The sequence below is a fragment of the Sciurus carolinensis genome, chromosome 10 (genome assembly GCF_902686445.1).
Source record: "Sciurus carolinensis chromosome 10, mSciCar1.2, whole genome shotgun sequence".
In the NCBI taxonomy this organism is placed as follows: Eukaryota; Metazoa; Chordata; class Mammalia; order Rodentia; family Sciuridae; genus Sciurus; species Sciurus carolinensis.
The window spans coordinates 18,990,320-19,010,656 of record NC_062222.1 but is presented as its reverse complement, the minus strand read 5'-3'; the positions used below and the strand labels follow the sequence as shown (position 1 = coordinate 19,010,656).

The 20,337-nt window shown below is 35.8% G+C and overlaps 1 protein-coding gene across 2 annotated transcripts in view; it reads left to right on the top strand.

Moving 5' to 3' along the window:
- Positions 1–20,337, top strand: part of Inpp4b (inositol polyphosphate-4-phosphatase type II B) — a 784,856-nt gene that overhangs the window by 575,563 nt on the left and 188,956 nt on the right. For both annotated transcript variants that reach the window (XM_047566293.1, XM_047566291.1), the window contains one exon: positions 9,298–9,445. In XM_047566293.1, the coding sequence (XP_047422249.1) occupies positions 9,298–9,445 (148 nt within the window). The remainder of the gene's footprint in view (positions 1–9,297; positions 9,446–20,337) is intronic.

Below are 20,337 nucleotides of genomic sequence, written 5' to 3'. Positions count from 1 at the left end.
ATGTTCATATAATCTGTTTCATTTATTACATGTTCTCTTGAAAAATGAGTGTGGTAGATATTGAGTTCATGTTAAATACAATTCGAATGACTCATGTATTCTTTCAAATCTATACTATGATTATAAGTTAAAGATTCATTCATGTAAAACCTGTGCCTTTCTTAGACACACAAAAAGAAATGTCATTTAAAGATACCAATTGGTTAAATTTCAAAGTAAAAGAAAACTTACTCCTAAGTGAACAAATATAGGATCTGAGGAATAAGGTACAGAGGTGTAGAGTATTGGAAAATGAATCCATACCTCCTAATACCTGGGTCTAGATTCTGTACATCTTGGAAACCTTACTCTTTGAGATTACTAGATCACTGCTTGCTATGTGTTCATTATAAGACAAAGACAGTAGACATGGAATTCGTGGGAATGGCTGAATTCTACACTTTAAGTGCACCTACTTGGTGGAGTGAAAGACCGTGGGTTACTGCTTTTCTCTATTCTTGGTGGTGATGGTGGTGATATTCCATGTTGTTCTGAAGATGTTACTAAATGTCTTTAGTCCAGGGGAAACCAAGGAGTATTCTGACCCTAGAATATATTTATCACGAATGTTTTCCAAGTCATTTTATATTAGGGAGGATCAGCCTGAAAGAAAGTCAGTGTTGTAAAGGTGTTTAGAAAGTTTTAAAAATACAAGCTAAGCATTATACATAAAATATCTCTGTTCAAAATAAAAAGTGCATTGTACAGGCATAGAATATGTATGACTTTGGCCTGTGTGTACCTTTGTCTTTTGTTCTATTTATTTATCTATATAAACTCAGCAACTTTGGAATGAATCCATTTAACTCCCATGTGGTATTTTTTTTTTAATCTGTAGGCAAAGGGAGCTATTGACATTCTTCTCAAGGCTTTGTATTAATGTATTATATGGAACTTGCCAGTCTCGAGTGAGTTATGAAGTACTTTCTGAGTGAGTGGGAGAGAATGTCATATCTTGGTGTACTCTTCAGTATTCTATTTATATCTCCAGAGGTTTCATTTATAACTCAGGAAATTCTCTTATCTATTGTAAAAAGAAAAAGCTCTTCACCCTAAGGTCTCACCCTTCTTATGGCCTGTTTACCTTGCAAGTCGAATGTTTAAGTTGGGAATTTGGGGAATTGAGGGCAGGAGAGGAAGGACAAGAAGGAGGAGTAGGGGCAGAATTTGTAATTCCATAAGAATGAAATACCAGTACCTTAGCTTCATAGGAAAACAAACCAGACCCAAACACAGTACGTATCAGATAGAAGAAGCTCTTATATAGTCTGACTTTCTCAATATAGAGCCTATAAAATAAGGTTGTTAAAACAGTAGACTTATCTCTTTAATTATTTACGTATTCACTTAAGCAAAATGGTAGTAAGAAAGCTTAAATATATTTGATGTTGGGAGATGGTGAATGGGGAGTTAGTTTTAACTGTATAGAAGTACAGAGGGTCAGGTCCCTCACCTGGACATGGGTTTGGGGGATCCTTTTAAGTCACATCAGGCCAAGCTCCTTGCCCACTGCTGGCTCTTGTGGTAATCATGTAAGAGCACAGCCCAGACTGTCTTGAGAACAGATGCCAGCCCTAGGTTTGCCACCAAGCAGGTGACACCGATGGACAGACTGAGTGGCCACTTTGTACATTAGTAGCCACGTTAACCTCACGGGTCCTTGACTTCTCTTTTGGCTCTCTCATGTGTGAGGTGAGTGTAGCACAGTGAACTCTTGCTTTGTTTTCCTTTTGAGAAACGTTTCATGCAAGTGTTCACTTGAATCGCTTTCACGTGAAGCTCACGTACAAACTCTTTGACACAGTTTTGTTTCTCAGGAGTTGTCATTTACAGCACAAACGCTTGCGTGGAGATCTAACTTCTTAAACTTTTGTCAAGAAGACAGTTCTCTCTAGATATCTCAAATTCTCCATTTTGGGGGGAGGGGGATAAAATTATAATTCTGAGAAATACTTCAGCTCACCGATCCTTATATCACAATGACAGATGAGAGGAGTCAGTGGGCCCCATCCCAAGCTCCCTGTTAACATCCTGATTTGAGTGAGTTTTCCATTTCAGCGAGCATTAGATTGGATACAGCATCTTCCTGGGTTGAACCCCATACTTTTGGAGTCATGACTGTCCTTTATTTTCACTGAAGACCACTTTGATGCTCTATGTTAATATGTGCAGTGTCCCTTCTATTCAAAGAGGGCATCTCTGATGGGCTGTGATTCCCATGACTGTGTTGTTTGGGATCCAAACAAAGATGAGGGACCGCCTGCTGTCAGTCATAAATACATGCAGTTTGCCTTCCTGTTTAGAGAATTTGTTGGTGTTTCTATTTCTTGCTTCACACAAGAACCATATCTTTCCTCAAATAGATCCCTATGTCTTTGACTCTTTTTCCCCAAATAGGGTTAAATCATCCACTACTGTTGCTTCTCAGGAGATGAAGGAGTATAAATTATTGAAGAAGAGATATTGCTTCTTTCTTTCTTTCTTCTTAGATTTAGAGTATGCATTTTATTTTAACAAGCATTGGACCTTAAATCTTATACGTTGAATTTCAGATTGTCTAACATGCACCCTTTTCCATTGACCTAATAAAAGTCTTCTATCATGCAGAACTTGATCAATAATTTATGGGTAAAATAAAAATTTATTATTAAGGAATGAGAGTTTTCAGCCCTGTTGAATGTGCACCTTTGAAATTTCAAAAAACCAGAGAAGATAGCCGATTCCCTTTAGATAAAGGCAATTTCTAACCCTAAACACACAGAGAACCTGGGATTTTCTTTCTTTTAATCTCATGGAGAACAAGCTCTACAAATGGAGGGACTTGGAGTCCAGAGGTAGATACATTCCTCTGACTGAGAGCCTCTTATAAGCACCAGGGACTACCCTGATCTTGTGATAGAGGTGATGATCAGTCAGTGATGAATGCAGTCCTGGACAGAGCAGTTCCTGGGAGCTCTAGACTGAGAGCGAGAGCGGAGTTCTGGGAGGGACAGTTCAATCCTTGCCTTCTGAATACCCAATCTCCAGTGCCAGAATACTACAGAAACTCAACAAATGCTTGTTCAGTGACAAATGACATATGAATCTTCTTTGAATTTATGCTTCAGGTCCCCTGAGAAAGATGTTCAAATTTACTTATTTAGGTTTGGAATCAGATAGTTTACTTTCCTTAAAAGTTACAAGAAAATTCTCATTTAAAATTTTTTCTGCTTCATATAGTACCATAAATTTTAATTATCTTTCACAATACCATGCAACTGAACTAAATATTGAGATAATGTTCTCACAAACTCCACCATCTGTGATTCATAATACTTTAAGAGATTGTCAAAAATATTTCCTTCTGTATTCATTTTGAGTTCTGATGCATTCCAGCCAAAAAACAAATCCTGCTTTCACCTTTTTTCTTTGTATTCATGTGGTACTAAATCTATTACCTCGTCAAATGTCAGATGATATCATTTTATATTAACAAAAATATCATTTCCTCATACAAATTTAAATAGATTTTCCCCCTTATAACTCTCTAATTATAAAACTTGTGGCCATTTTGGCTCATAATCTTGGCCCTTGCTCCTTTTTAGTTGCCAAATTTCTTTGCCCTTTGCTGTTTTAGTAAACATGATGCAACCCATTCACCTTGCTCTTTTGGAATTTCCATATATTTTCATTACTGTTCCACAATATATTTAGAATGGTAAGTAGCTTTAAATGGAAGAGTGCATTTCACTAACAGCCTGTGGAACCCTCTTGTGGATGCATTTAAAGGTATCAGCTGAATGCTTCAACTCCATTCATGTTCTATCTCCTCTCTTGGCCACCTCAGGTGAACTAGAAGAACAGTAATAAAGGCAAGATGATGACATGGTCAAAAAGTTAACTTTATGTGGAGGAGTGGGAAGGGGACTTCTAACCTTGGTTAATCTTTCCCTTCTTCTGAAATCTGTGTCCTGCCTTAAAGTGGGGCTTTTAATTATGTCCTTCTGTCTTGTCTTTCCCCTCTCCATTTAAACAATTATTGATGCCATGTCTGTTCTTTTCATAGGAAAAGTAATGATGGAAAACATCTACATTGCAAAATCTAGACTCATTTCTGTGCTTTGTTTGCATTTACTGGGCCCCATGCAGGTACAGGAGAAGAGACAAGGACAGTGAGGAAAACAGCTGCACAGGTCCTATCCCCCTCCAAAAAAAGAGTTCGTATTCTTATGGGGGACATGGACCAGTGTATTAGTATGCTTTGCCTTGCTATAAGAAAATGACTGAAGCAATCAGCTGATAAAGAGAAAAGATTTACTTGGACTCACAGTTTTGGAGTTTCCAGTCCAAGATTATGAGACTCCATTAGCTTAGGGCCTCTGACAAGAATGGCATATCATGGTGGGAACATGTGGTAAAGCAAACTGCTCAACTCATGTGCCAGAAAGCAAACAAAGATGAAGGAAAAGAAGGAGACCTGTGTGCACATTCCCCTCAATGGGTGTGCCTCCAGTCACCCAAGGACCTTCCATTAGGCTGCCCTTCCTGAAATTTCCTTACCTACCACCTTCAGCACCAAACCTTTAACACATGGACCTGTACAAGACATTCAACATCCAAACTGTCCCATGTAAGACTGGCAACCGTAGCATAGTTGGCAAGCACTGTGATGGAGTAAGAGGAGAGACGTCTGATGGAGGGAGGCAGAGGAGGCCAAGGAAAGCTTCCTGGAGGAGGTGCCATTTGAGCTGGGTATATAGCATGCAGCTCAGAAAAAGGGGTTTCTTCTGAGGTCCAGAGAAAGCAGCGGAAGCATGTTGGCAGAGAACTTGGTGAGCTCAGTGGACTACAGGCCATTCTAGGTTTCTCACATGAAATATGAACCCTCTTACAGCTTTTCTAGTTATACCCTTCACTGACAGAAACAGAAGCAAAAGAACTGAAGCAAATTCTTTTTACTGTCCACCCAGTATCTAAGTCCAAATTCTGTAAAGTAAATTCACCAAGTGTCACCAAATGGAGACAAATATTACTTTCATATTTTATTATGGCATCTGTTATAGTTTTTCTTATTCTTGGCCTTAAATTTAAGATGGAAGGCCAAGAGCTTCTGGGTTTGGCTGCATTAGGAAAGCAGTTCTTTGTCCAACTTAGAGTATATTCCATTTCTACTCTATTTTTGATTATTTAAAATAGTAATACACTTAGAATTTATAACATACATAAAGAAATGTCCCTGAAAATTTCTTGCGAATTCAATTTTTCACCAATTTATTTTTCCTGTATCATTTAAAAAAGATATATCTCTTTGCTGTATTTTCTGAGGTCCTTTCTTGTTTTTCTTTCCCTCTGTTTGCTTAGAGCCAGACCCAGGATGGTGTTTTTTGGGATCTTTGTTTAGATTTTTCAGTTCTCATGCAATTTTAAAAAACAGCCAACCTACATTTCAGGTGTGTGTGTGTGTGTGTGTGTGTGTGTGTGATATTTGTAAGCTTAAATGAGGGTCTGCCAGTATCTAATTGGATTACAAGGACTTACCCTGAATAAGTGTAATATAGCATTTGGAGAATAGGCACTATACGCACATTCAGCTGAATAATTAAACAATTAAACAACTGCATAATTAAAACTACAGAATGAATGGATTCTCTCTAAGAATGTACAGCACATTAACTAGTGATTTTTTTAAGGCCCTAAGCCTATAAAGTCAAATTCGATTTAAATATATAACTTCTGCCTTATCCTGAAGGCAAGGAAGTACATGAAGACAGCCATAGATGAGCTTTCCCTGGAGCAGTGTATAAAAGATAACCTGATGAAACAAGTGTTCCTGCTTTTTGATGATCCCTGGGACCCTGAATCATATTTCCAAATTCCCTTGTCCAGTCAACCCACCGTTATCCCTAGCACTCCTTTGTTAGAGAGGAGAGAAACCATCCTGGGATAACTCTGGTTTATTTTTCCTGCCCCAGGTTGCTTGAGCAGCAGTCTTTTTTATGTGTTATCTGTGTTGGTTTTGTTGAACATTTCCTTGGCATCTTTATTTTGAATTATTCAGAACTGCCGCAGCTTGGCTTTCACAATTGCTGAATCCCGTGGAAAGGCAGGTGGCATGCTACCTTGCTAAATGTTATTTCTGAGAGAAATAATATAGACATTTGAGTTGGAGTTGCAATTTTGGAGAAAACTTTCTATACTTGTGTTCATCTCAAGGGGCAAATTTAAAGGGGAGTGGATCAATTAAAATCTGGACTGGTTGGGAACTTTAACCCTCATTAAGTCATCACAAGACCACGGTGTGGTCCAAAATAACCCTAAACTACCTTTCTCTTGACAGAATCTGGCACATGATATTCTTAGCAGTTGTTCTGGCAAAAAGCATTGTAAAAATTGGAGATGGAGAATATGCACAGAATTGTCTTTGGAAAGAACATGCACTAGGTGCTACTTACATATTGTTTTTGGGATGAGCCTAGTTATGTGGTCAAGAAAGCTGCTCCTACATAAAACACAATTGGCACAGTGGAGAACCAGAGCTGAAAGTCATTCACACAGTCACTCACATAAACAGCTGGAACATGTACAAAAAATTGCTGAAATTGTATCTCTGCTATAAGGTAGAAGTATTTAAAAGAGTTGGGCAAAGCATTTATCATTTGTGAGTCATTGTTCACTATTGGATGCGTGAGTACCATGCCATTCTTTTGTGTGACAATGACTACCTCACCACCACAGCAAGAATTTTGAGTTGAGGCATGTTATCTGGTCTTCTTGTGACTAGTACAATGAACTTGCGTGGAGGAATAAGGTCAGATCATACCTCCTCATTTTTATTATCATGTCCATCATATAGTATTTTATGATAAACACTAGGTCTTCTTACCTCAGACACAGCAGGTACTCAAGAAGGAACACTGGTGGATCTAATTGAGTTGCAAAGTAGATCCTACCATATCTGAATTTAAATCCTGGTTAATGTACACAATTTAGTACCAACGTCTGAAGACATGAGTCTCAAAAGATCAGAATCCATGGCATGAAAGTTGGGGAGAAGATTTTTGGGGAGGGGGCATGATTAAGTTGCCTGATGTTTTGATTATTTGCCCCAGGTATTTCCTTCAAAAATAACAGCATTCCCATGGAATGTTTGGATGGTGTGTGCCTTGTGTCCAAAGGAGCATCCCCAAACTCATTAATCAAACTGCTTGTGATCTGCTGTTTCTTTTTAGAACATTAAAATGAAAAGTCAAAAATATGTGAAATTTAAGGGACATGTTTTGAGATTAAAGAGAAAATATTTTTCTACTTTCTGACATAATTCAAAATATGATTTTTTAAAATTACTTACCTATAAAGGCCAAGAAAAATCCAAAGATTCTTCCTGACTGTGTTTAGGGAGATACAAAAATTCTGTGTAATTAAAAAAAAAGAGATTAAAACACAGCACATATAGCAATTGAATATTTACATGTTATGCAACAATTTGGACATTTCAGAGATTGAAGGTTTTGTTTTTCCATAAAAGGAAGCATTAACATTTCCTAACCATGTGATATATTTTAGAATTCGTGAGATCTCATCCATATGATTTAACCTGACTGACACTATATTGAATTCAATACATATTTTTCCAACTCTAGAGATATGTTAATAGAAGCAGTAGTAAAATTTTTACATCTTTGAAACATTGTCACTTTAAAAATGAATGAAATCATGTAGTTCTTTTATTGACTGACTGCAAGTTCTTCTATTTTAGATGAAAGGAAATAAATATAATGAAGGCTCTGTATGTATTTGTGATAGAATCCAATTGACAAAACCTAAATGATCATGAAGATATTCAAAGGATAATCTCTTTGGGCACATAGCTCTAGCTTTTAAAATATTTTCTCTCAGCACACTGGAAATATTCTACTGTTTTCTGGTCTCTGTTGGTCCTGTTGAAAGGTGAGCCCTCTGTCTCATTCTTGACAGGGGTATGTAAATATACCACAGATTTGAATCTGTGGGTTGAAGAATGAGATGCTTGACATCAAGGTCTCTGCTGTAATTGATGCCAATTGTGATAATGATAATGCTCAGAGTATACCTTTGAGCATGGATGGTTGCAGAAGAATGAATAAATAGATTCTCATTTCAATGTTCAGAAAGATATTATATGTTTACCCAAGTAGTGAATGATATACTGTAGTCTCACAGAGACCTAACATTTGAAAGACTTTTATGCCTGTACGTTGAGGAGACCTGAGCTACCATGTACCATGCTTGATATTATTTAAAGCCTTACATCCACTTCAGTATCAACTATATTTTTAATCAGTTTTATTGGTAAACTGGAGCCAGCTAATCACAGATGCTTGACTAGTGATTGATCTGAAGTTTCATTGCCTGTTAGACTTCAGTACATGAAATCAGGAAGCAGACAGAGAGACAACTCCTCTAACCAAGGACAATATTTACCCAAAAGCATTTACCTCCCACTTAATCCCCATCAGAGGATCAATGTACTGATGAGTTAAGACTCATAACCCAATTATTTTGCCTCTAAACTTTCTTACATTGTCTTACACATGAGCTTTTAAGGGATACCTATTATCTCAACTGTAACAACTCCATTGTTTTATATATATATATATATATATATATATATATATATATATGTATATATCACATATTCTTTATCCATTTATCTGCCAATGGACACCTAGGCTGGTTCCACAGTTTGGCTATTGTGAATTGTACTACTACAAACATGGGTATCACTATAGTGTGATGACTATAATTCTTTAGGATAAATAATGAGAAGTGGTAAAGATAGGTCACATGGTGGTTCCATCCCTAGTCTTTTGAGGAACCTCCATACTGATTTCCATAGTATTTGTATTAGCTTACCATCCAATCAACAGAGTAGAAGTGTTCCTTTTCCTCCACATCCTCTCCAGTATTCATTGTTGTTTGTGTTCTTGATGGCTGCCATTCTAACCTGCCTGAGATGAAATCTCATTGTAGTTTTGATTTGTATTACTCTAATTTGCTAACTACGTTGAATATATCTTTATATATTTGTTGGCTAACAAAGACTGTATGTTTTCAGATGCTACAGAAACAAAAACACTACATAAAAATAAAATTCTTAGAAATTCAAATATACTAATGAATTCTGGTAAATACATTTTTGATCAAATAAATAGAATGTTACCCTGATTAACATTAATTTTGCTTCATCTGATGTGCACTTGTTTGTAAATTATCGATTACCTTTATCTTTTTTCTTCCCAGTGTTAAAGAATCCAGTGTGTAAATTATACAGATTTCCCACATCTGACAATAAGTGGATGCGCATCCGGGAGCAGATGTCAGAGAGCATACTTTCTTTTCATATTCCCAAGGAACTGATTTCCCTTCACATAAAAGAAGATTTGTGTAGGTAAGAAAAGTATTTTATCACTGCCTCTCACATTATTTTTCTCTTCACATCATTTTTTAATTTTTTTAATTAACAAATTTAAAAATTATGTATGTTTATCATCTCCAACTTGTTTTGAAATAAACATATTGTGAAATACATGCATGCAATATAATAATATAATTTGGCCATTACCTTATAGAAAAGGTATTGTATTAAAGCAAAAGTGATATAAAACAGGCTGGTAATCACTGTTCCTAGTCAGTATTCAGAATCTAACAGGTTGTTATGTCATAATTGACATAAATTGACATATGTAATAACTCATATGCTTATCACTAATTATCTATTCTTTTTCTAGAACTTTTAAATTTGATGATAACATAAATATTTAGACCTTCACTGTCTGCTATGGTGGTATTGGTTCTATGGGCTATTGATCATTTAAAATATACTTTCCATTGGGTTGTTTTGTAGGTATAAAATACACATGAAATCTCAAATTCTTGGTGCACCCACTGTACATACACATATACACATACACACACACAAATAATTTAATAATGAAATGTTAACATTGTGAGTATATTGGGATAAATTAAATTTATTATTATAGTTCATCTTACCTGCCTTTTAATTTTTACTTTTTAAATATCTCAAATATAAAATTTTAAATTACACATGTGCTTTTCTTTTGTGACTTGATCAAACTCAGTTTCTTATGGACAGCTTGGTATCTAGTCAATAAGTTGAGCTTTGACCTGTACTAATCCTTTTGTCTTTACCTCATCTACTTATGATAACTGTTTCTTTAATTCCTATTTGAATTAAAGCAGCGTAGACCTCCTCTTTGGACTACTCATCTGTAGCAAGCCTTTAAGATATTTTTGGTCTGAAAAACCATTTAAGATATTGGATAAAATTTGCTATGCAAACGGACAGTATTGTACCATGAAGTTAAGTCAGTTACTATAAAAAAAGGCAGAAGAACTTAAGAACTTATTGGTTGATTAGAATATCTCTGAACCATGACTAATTAAATAATTTGTTTGTTTGCCTTTTAAACAAACCTGTCCTGACTTTTAAAATGTTGAATACTGTGTTATACTGAATTCCTTTAAGGCTCTAAATCTCAGATAATTTTCATGGGTAACAGTCTGTAATTGCTGAAATACAGGATCATATGCCTTTGGTAGACACAAAGTCCCTGGGATTCCTGTTGACCTATGCCATCAAGGGAACCATAGACAGGGCAAGTTAAATCTGCTAGGTGTTGACAAATTTGGTTAGGGTTCCTATAACCACACAAATACTATAAACCAAAGTGAGGCAGAAAGAGAACAGAAACTGACTTTTAGGGGAAATGTGGCAGGAATCTGGATTAGAAGGACATCTGGATCTAGGGCAATAAAGGTTGAAAGGAAAAGAGGAATACAGCAGAGCAAGGAAAATCAGACCCCAGAAATCAGGCAGTAAGTATCAGACCAATCAGACACAGGTCAAGAGAACCTGTGACTTGTCCAGGAACCTACATAGACTACAGAAGATCCAGCTGCAAGAGTAAGTTAATGTGAGCCAACGTATTCTAAAATGGGTTTTCAGTGTCACCTGGAGCTAGTGGCATGAATAGGTAGTGAGCAAAGACAGTTCCCAGGAGAGATAAGGAAGTTCGTACAGTAGAGAAGAGCAACATGGAGTTCAGGTCTTTAAGGTCCTAAGAGAGTCATCCTCCTCAACATTGTTGTGTTCAGACAATTAGACACCAAGAACCACCCCTACTTGGGTCCTTCAAGGACCACCATTTCACACTAAAGTGTTGGAGGCATCAGGTTCTCACAGGATTAGTAGACAAGAAAGGACCCCTCAGAAGACAAGCATGAATCTCAGGTGCCAGGCAGTAACTAGCACCTTTGTTCAGCTGAGGGTCATAGAAAAGGATTTGTCATATGAGGTAAATTTAAGTAGTGACTGTACTTTACCTTATAAATGGTAACTGAGTAGTTGCACCTAGCTTAGCCAGTCCTAAATTCCCACCGAGACATGCACAGAGACATAGAAAATGGAAAATTATGGCAGTTCAAAAACCACTGAAATCTACTGACATGATATATATACTATATTCCATATAACATAATTAATTTTATGCTAATATTTTGTGGTTGAAAAATCTTGGTTGATGGACCACTGATGCTATTTAATTTAAAAAATGTAACAAGCTAGTAAGACAGAAGATAAAGGGAAAAATCCTACGTTCTGTCCCAATATCCCTTTGGTCATTCATTTGGAAACATCTCAAAGGCTGAGAAGCTGGCCTTCTGGGGCACATCTTCTACTTCTGAGTCCACCACTGTGGTATCTCCAACCCCGAATTAGATTCCACTCCCATGAATGTCTCTGTATCCATTCACTGATAGGATATCCTGGGGAGAAATAATGAGCAGGGAATATGGAGACACTACTAAACTGTTGAATTTTGGTAGGCAGAGTCCTACCAAAATTTGCTCATTGTTTTCTTATAACAATCAGGTGTTGTCCACCTACTCTGCTTCCTTGTCCCTCCACCCTGCCTCTCCATTGCATTCATAGCAAAATATTCACTGACTCATGGAAAACACAGGTGGGCAGTTTTGGTGGAGAACAAGGACCCTTGCCTCTAAATATGAGGTTCCATTGCCCGAGAGAGAACTAGAAACTGGGATTGTTCAGAGCAAGTCACATTTCAGTCTTAGGAAACCAAACAACATAACAACCTGTTAGATTCTTAATTCTGCCTAGGGACAGTGATGACCAGCCTGTTCTAGATCACTTTTGCTTTATTTGACACTTTTTCTATAAATTTTCTGTCACTAGAAAGTGTTAAAAAATTCAACACTGAACCTTTAAAACATTACGAAGGGAAGAGGAGGGAAAAAATCACCCCAAAGACTCGAAGGGAAATTTAAAAAAGGACAAAAGTTGACTAGCCATCTGAGCATAATGTTATGAAGATAAGATTATTAGGAAGCAGAATCAGAAACTCACAGGAAAGTAACCATTGAAAGGGAAAAGGACAAGAAGGAAGTGATAATGGTGGAAGTAATGAAATTTTAAAGGGCAGCAGCCAAATTAAATCCACAGAGCCAGCAGAGAAGATCTGATGCTAAGAAATCATATCAGTAATGTGGAAGACAAATATGATAAACTCTCCCTAAATGTTAAACAAAGGTGAAAAAAAAACTCAAAAGGATGAGAGAGATGTTTGATGTGTGGTGCAGGAGCTGGAAACTGCTAAATAATTTTAAATAGTCTTGGGAAAGAGTCGTGTGTGCAAAAGCTTGAAAGGAAGCAGTGGCTGGGTGTCTGTATCCACAGGGGTGCCTTTTTTACTTTCCGGCCAAAATCGGGCTAACCTTGTACTTCACTGCAGAACCAAATGGCAGGAGCCAATGGAATAATGTCTAATGATTTCTGAGAGGAAAAGGCTGTGACCCCACCTTATTATTTAGGGTCAGGTTATGAATTTTTTATGAATGACGGCAATGGAAATGACATACTTAAATATGCAGGAGCTCAGAAAATGCCACCCACAAGCTTTCTTGAAAAACCGACTTGAGGATATATGTCATCTAATAAGCTAAATGAAAGATTCTATTTGTAGAATATTCTAGATGAGTACATAAATTGTATAAATTAATAAATAATATAAAAATAAATTGCTAATGTAAGAATAGGAACTCCTTCAAAAATACTTGCAACATATTTCTTTGTGAGGCGGAATCCCCAGCCTGCACCAAACTTCTCTGAAATACTTTTCTCAGCGGCTGTTCCATTACTTTTATTCTGATTCCAGAAAGATCTGGTCCCACTTGTCTTCCCTCCCATCCCCACAATTAGATGGATTCTTACTGAGTTGCCATAGTGCCGTTCTCTTTCAGCACTTGAAAACGATATAAAACACTTCGCAATATAAAACACTTCATTAAAGTGCTTGGAAATCTTCCCTTGGAGAATTATTAATCAAAAAGCTTGAGGTTTCTCTTCAGGAAAAAACAAAAGATCATTTCCTGGGCAGCTTTACTTAGGAGCATTTCCTTTGCTGGGGATGCATGACATTTTCTGTATAACTATGTTTTCTATGTAACTAGTTTTTGAGCCTTTAACATAAATATTGAGTAAATCATTTTATTACATTTTTGGTGAAGGACACACACACACAAAAATACACATACCAAGGATTGAACTGAGGAGCGCTTAACCACAGAGCCACATACCCAGCCTCTGTGTTTTTATTTTTTATTTTAAGACAGGGTCTCACTGAATTTCTTAGGGTCTCACTAAGTTTCTGAGGCTGGCTTTGAACTTGCGATCTCCTGCCTCAGCCTTCTCAGCCTCTGGGATTGCAGGTGTGCACCAACACTATTCCCAGCTCTTTTCATATTTTGCTTTGTATGAGACCTGTAGGTATAGATAGATAGATGATAGATTGATAGATACGAATAAAAATATACTTTTAAAAATCTCAGCGAATACAGCATGAGCTCAGTCATGCCCTACCTACATCAGTAGTCAGCAAAAACTTTACCTTAAGTGCTGGGATTAGATAGTTTTGTCTTTGCAAGGCATATGGGTATTTGCTCTTGTAACCCAAAAACAAGTGTATCCAACATTTGAATGAATAATGATAGCTGTATTTCAACAGTGCTTAGAAAACAGGACTTGCCTCTTAATTCCCATGCTGATGAATTTGCTAACAAATCAGCCCTTAATATCTATTTTGAAAATCCTAGACTTGCTTTCATGATGATTTCACTCTTTAAATCTCCTTTTTAATCCCAGTTTTGAACTTTTATGTAATTAACCCATGGCCAAAGAGTCAACAGTTCTGAGTTGGTGTGTTACCATCTCTCTGTAGGAGGGTTTAGGCATTTATTTGAATAGTTTCTTATATTACTGCCCTTATTTTATTTACCCAGGCTCTAAAAAATGGGAAATTAAAATGACTGCAATGATTGATATAGTTTCAGAAATTCACAGACAGATATTTCTTGAAGTTTGATTATGGATTTAATTGGAAAAGAAAATAGAAGGAAGAAAATGAAGGAAAATTTAGGTCTATATATTCAAAACTGTGCCTTAAAGACAAGACATATTAGTAGTTTCATAATTTTAACTTAGTAAGAATGAAACCCTACTCATCACAGTCAAGCATATTATTAACTTTCACACACGGGGGTTGTTAAGTTGTTGTGGGTCTGTTTGCAGGGGCCAGGTGTGTGTACTGTGGGCCTGTTCATGTAGTGCGCACATACAGGGTTGAGGAGAGGAGAACTGTGCCCTTTATGGCCAAGCCAAGCTTGACACTGAGTGTAAATGTTCCGGCAGTGACAGAGCTAAGCTGCAGCTACTTTCACATCAATCAGACACAGTGTCTATCCTTGCCTGTAGATGCCACCCCAAAACACCCTCGCTATTAGTCTCACAGTTAGTGTGACTTTTGGACTTCACATGAAGTACTTCTATTAAATTTGAAATCGTTCGCAGATCAATTCTTAGGGCTGTGGCAGAGTTTAAGTCCCTTGGAAGCTCCTTCTGATTGGCCTAAGCATAGCACCTTCTGAGTTCATGTTCACATATATAACAGCTTTTGAATTGGCAGTGAAGTGTTTTCATAACATCATGCTTTGAGTTTTATATTGTGGTTTAGGTCCAAAATATTTGCCATCAGGGAGCTTAGATATCACTCAAGATATGTTTACTGCTGTGAAGAAAAACTCATATTGCACTTAGTAATTTTCTGATTTCTTGTTTCTGAAACCAGAGTTTACAAATATGTAGAATATATATTGAAATTTTACCTTGAAAATAACACATGCCCATTATAAAAAAAGTAAAAATACAGAAAATATAAAAAAGAAAAAAATAATTCTAAATTCCCTATCAAGAAGGAAAATTACCATCTTTAATTTCTACATTCTCTTTCATCTTGTAAGCTTCATTGTGGTAAATAGAATTTGAGCCTCCATGACCATCATACACTGGCAGCAAGCTTAATTTCCTTGCACATCTGAGTTGTATTTTAAATCCATCTATGATTCTACTATATCATGTTAAATGAAAATATGACTAATCAGTTAAAATATTTCAGTAATCAGTTAAAATATTTCATCTTAATTTTGATTAAAACATTTAAAAGCTAGAAGGAAATATACTAGCATAGTCATTATTGATTGTTCCTGGGTGGTGAATTTAGAATGACAGTTGTTTCGCAGCTATATAACATTAATACACTAACCTTTGCAAATAACATAGCTTAGACTTGCAGTTAACCATAGCTCCACTTCCTATAGTTTAAAAGCTTACCTTCAATCTAATTATCAAAGTCTATTCAAAACTTAGATCTTCTCAGGCTTGATTTTAAAAATTTGGGGGTGACTCTTTTTAGGAAAATTACTAGTCCTTTAGAACTTCACTTTTCCCCTTCCTTGCCCTAAGACAATATCTCAGTCAATGAGACTGGGCTTGCACTGTATACCCAGCATCAGTAACAAAGGGCTTCTTGATTCCTCCTGGTGTCCTTTGAATGCCTACTGGTTTCTGTGATGGGATGATGGGTAATCACTGAGATGCATGGGTTCCGCCTGGTCTTTTAGGTGGTTTCTTGTCATCCCATCGGGATCCTCTTGCATCTGATATTCACATATTTACCCTTCATAGTTTTTTTCATCCTGATCATATACTCCACCAAAACACTGGCCTTTGCAGCAATTTTACCATTGTGGATATGTGGAAACCTTTAGATTTCTCATGCACCAGACACAGCTTGGGGGACGGAGCAATATGCATCTGCCATCTTTCCACCATCATTTCCACAGCTTGGCTTAGCTACCAGGTTGTCAAGGCTATGGGTCGTGAAGTCCTGTATCCTTGCCTATTTGCTTTATTGAAAATGATACTATATCACATATATCATTTTATAACTTCCATTTTTTCCTGTGTATTATTAATATTTTCATACTTTCCTAAATGTTTTCTAAAGTATAATCTGCATAGTTACATGATATTCTGTCATAGAACAGGTCAATAAAGTGCATATAAATTGTTACTTATATGGTTTTATATATTACACAATATAAATTTAATGAGAAAATCACCTAAACACGTATTCATATATATCTTTAGTATCCTTTATTTTTAAATACTAGGAGTAAAATTGCTGAAACAAGATGTGTGTGTGTGTGTGTGTGTGTGTGTGTGTGTCTGTGTGTGTGTGGTGGTAGTGGCTTTGGTTTCATATTTCCTAATTGCCTTCAGAAAGTTTCATCTGTTTTCACTTCTATAATGCAAACCTTGAACTCTTATTAGTTTTCAAACTTACTTTTTTATTACTTCTATGGTTGAACATTTGTCTATATTACAGATACTCACACAAATACACATAACAGGCCTGTGTTGAAATAAGCTATTCATCTTTTCTTTTGGTTTGCAAGAGATACTTATGTGGCTAGTTTGTAACATTTTTAAAGTAGTATTTCTAATTTTATACTTTATATTATGTAATTATTTGTATTGTGAAATTGTGTGTAGAAAACTTGCCTTTATTGTCAGGTCAGTTCAGCCTCAATAAAAATATAACATGTTTTTTATTATTCTACATTTTAAAATTGTGTTATCAAGAATTTATTTAACATGTTATCAAATGTTGGCTACATTTCTGAAAATTTAGTCAATTTTCATTTCTTTCTTACTTACTTATGATATTTGCCCAATTTCCATCCCTCCCCACCATCCCCACTAAAGTAATTAGAAATATTAAAAAGTATTAGTTACAGCAAATTTACCCTAAAAATGGATATCTTTGGAGTTTTGGTTTTTTACATTCAGGAGTATGCTCCTGTCATACCTTCTCTTAGACATTCAAAAGCACGTTTGTAGTTCTTTTCATTGGGCTTTTATGTTTCTTGAAAGAACTAATGTTTGATTTTTTATTGGTAATTTAGAATAATTCTTATGGATTTATTAATTCTACTCTTATTTTCTCAATCAAATATTTGTTTTCATCAAATTCCTTTTTAAAAAATTGACTTAAAAAATTGACTTCTTAAATGAACTGCATGCTACCTTTATTTCTATTCTGTTTGTTTAAAGGATGAAATGATCAAAAACTTTTGACTTTGTGTTGAATCTTCGGCACATGTATGTTGCCTGCCATGTATGCTGCCATTTTTTAGTAGTTTTGAAAGTTTTTAATTCTAGTTTTATTTCATTCTTGATCACTTGTTATTTAGAAAATTATATCTTATTTTAAAGATATTATCATTTTGTCTTCCCCAGCCACACCCCGCTTTGCTTAGACATTCTGAGTAATGAATGGCTTCATATTTGTTTTCCTTATAACCTTTTCCTTGATCATTTTATAGATATATGAAAATAAATTATACTTTATAGCTGAGATGTACAAATTTGTAATAATTTCTTTAAACTTGAAATTATCATTGTTATTATTATATTCTCAATCTCTTATTGATTTTTTTCCATTTTTTTTTTTTTCCGGCTACTTGATCTGCCAAACTTTAAAAGGGTTAGATGATAAAATCTCCTAATGACACCTTTGTCATTACATCAAAATGGCTAGACATTAGCCTTAGATTTCTGGCCTGTCTGCAGCATCCACCTGCTCTGGGAAAGGCTTCCTTCCCATCAGTTGAGGCAGCAGGAGTCAGGTGTCCCCTGCCTCGCCTGCTGGTCTCCTCCATGGGCTCTTCTCATGCTGAGCTCTGCATTGCCTCTCTCATGCTACTTGTGATTTGTCACATTTACTCCCATGGAGTCCATTGTCAGCTCTATGCCATTGTTTCTAAATCCTTTAACTCCCACTTATCTTCCAAGGTCCAGATACCTCTATTCTACCCCCTGCTGACTGTCTATTTACATCTTGCAGTTACTCCACATGCCTGAAGCTTAACTCTTCTCTCTCTGTTCAAAATCATTCTTCCTCCATTAGTTCCTGCCTCCTTACCTGACTCCACCCTATGCCCTCCATCAACTCAGTTCAGAAGTATAGAACCTACGCTTTTGTCCTATCTCAACTACACTTACCCACCTTCAGCTTCCAGAATCAGTTTCTGATCAATCTCCTGCCACAATTTCTTCCAACCCCACCTGCTCTAATCAGAATACCCCCATTTCTTTTTTTAATGATAATGTAACAGTCTACTAATGACTTTTCTGTCTACCTACAACCTTACTTTTTTTTTTTTTTTTTTCCTTAAAATCCATGATTCACTTGCAGGCTCACAAAATGTGATTTAAAATATTTTTAAAATGCAGATATACAGTGGGAGTTTTGGGGTGATATTTTTGATATTTAACCTTTCAAGAACAATGTTGGGGTTATGTGCTGGGAATGGGAGAAGAGACAAACTTCTGCTTATAAAGTACTCAGTTTAACACTTTCTTTTTGAGAACTTTAGTAAGTCATTCCATAATTATGATACATTGGGGATTTGGTATTGAAAAGCAAACCACTTCTTCTATCTGGTATAACTGAAAACTGGCAGAAATGGGAACTAGTTTTTCATGGAGTAATTTAATGGAAGGAAAAGGAGAGAGTATGTGTTAAAAATTATATGTATATATCTGTGTGTATATATATGTATGTATATGTCATATATATATATATATATAGTGTGTGTGTGTGTGTGTGTGTGTGTGTGTGTGTGATTATATAGAAATAGGTTTGCTTGTGTTTATAGTACTTCAAGCTTTATTTTCCTTTAAGCTTGGGTTGGGTGCAGACAAGTTATATAGATCTTCCCAAACTACTACTGATAAAATTTTTACAGGTTGTTTTTATATTGCCACATATTTGGTTTATGTTGTGTGTTTTCTCCAAATTTGGTATGATTTCAAAATTTTGCTATGCCCAGCCTACATTGAAGTATGCTAGTTACTCTACAGAACGATGGTACCTATATAGCTTAAGCTTCATTCAGGATACAAATGTATTCAAACATGGTGTGCACATGTGTAGGTTAGGTGAGACACTCATGGCCATGGCATAGTGGCTTTATCAAAACACTTATATTTCTAGGCAAAAAAATGGTATTTGAAAACCTTTCATTGTACAAAAAATTTTAGTGAATTGCATAAAAATATTTACAATCTTATAAACAAAGTATTTAAAAATATGAACCAAAATTTCATTATGGAAAACTAAAGAAGAGTTTCAGATTTATAAATTTTAAGTATGAGATTTTATGGGTCTCTTTGAGAATGTTTTGTTTTAGATATCTCAATTTGCAAATGCTGTACATACACTAGACCCATGATGATAAAATATTTTGTATCAATGACTATCACATATATTTTGTTCATCACTAACCGTTTCAAATATTCTATATTTTAAATATATATTCTATCACTATGTTGAGCTTATCTATTTAGGTATACATCTGTATCCTAAATCTACTTCTTGAATATAATGTACTTTTACATCTGAAAAATATGGCCACTAAGATCTCTTAGAATCCCCCGACTTTGAAATCATAGATGATACACAGGGCGTATGTTAAAGAGACATGTTCTGTATGTATACTTAAATTTTATTTTCCTTCACTTGAGTTTGTTTTCTAAGCTATTTTTGGAGAAAGAAGATAATTCTCTGATATTGCACATTATCTTTTTTTTTTTTTTTTTTGGTATGTAAGGGATTGAACTGAGGGGCGTTTAACCACTGAGTCGTATTCCCAGACCCATTTTTATATTTTATTTAGAGACAGGATTTCCCTAAGTTGCTTAGGGCCTTGCTTTTGCTGAGGCTGGCTTTGAACTTGTGATCCTCCTGCCTCAGCCTCCTGAGCTGCTGGGATTACAGGCGTGCACCACCAGGCTGGGTCCTGCACATTATCTTACAGTATTTGTAACTGTCATTTAAA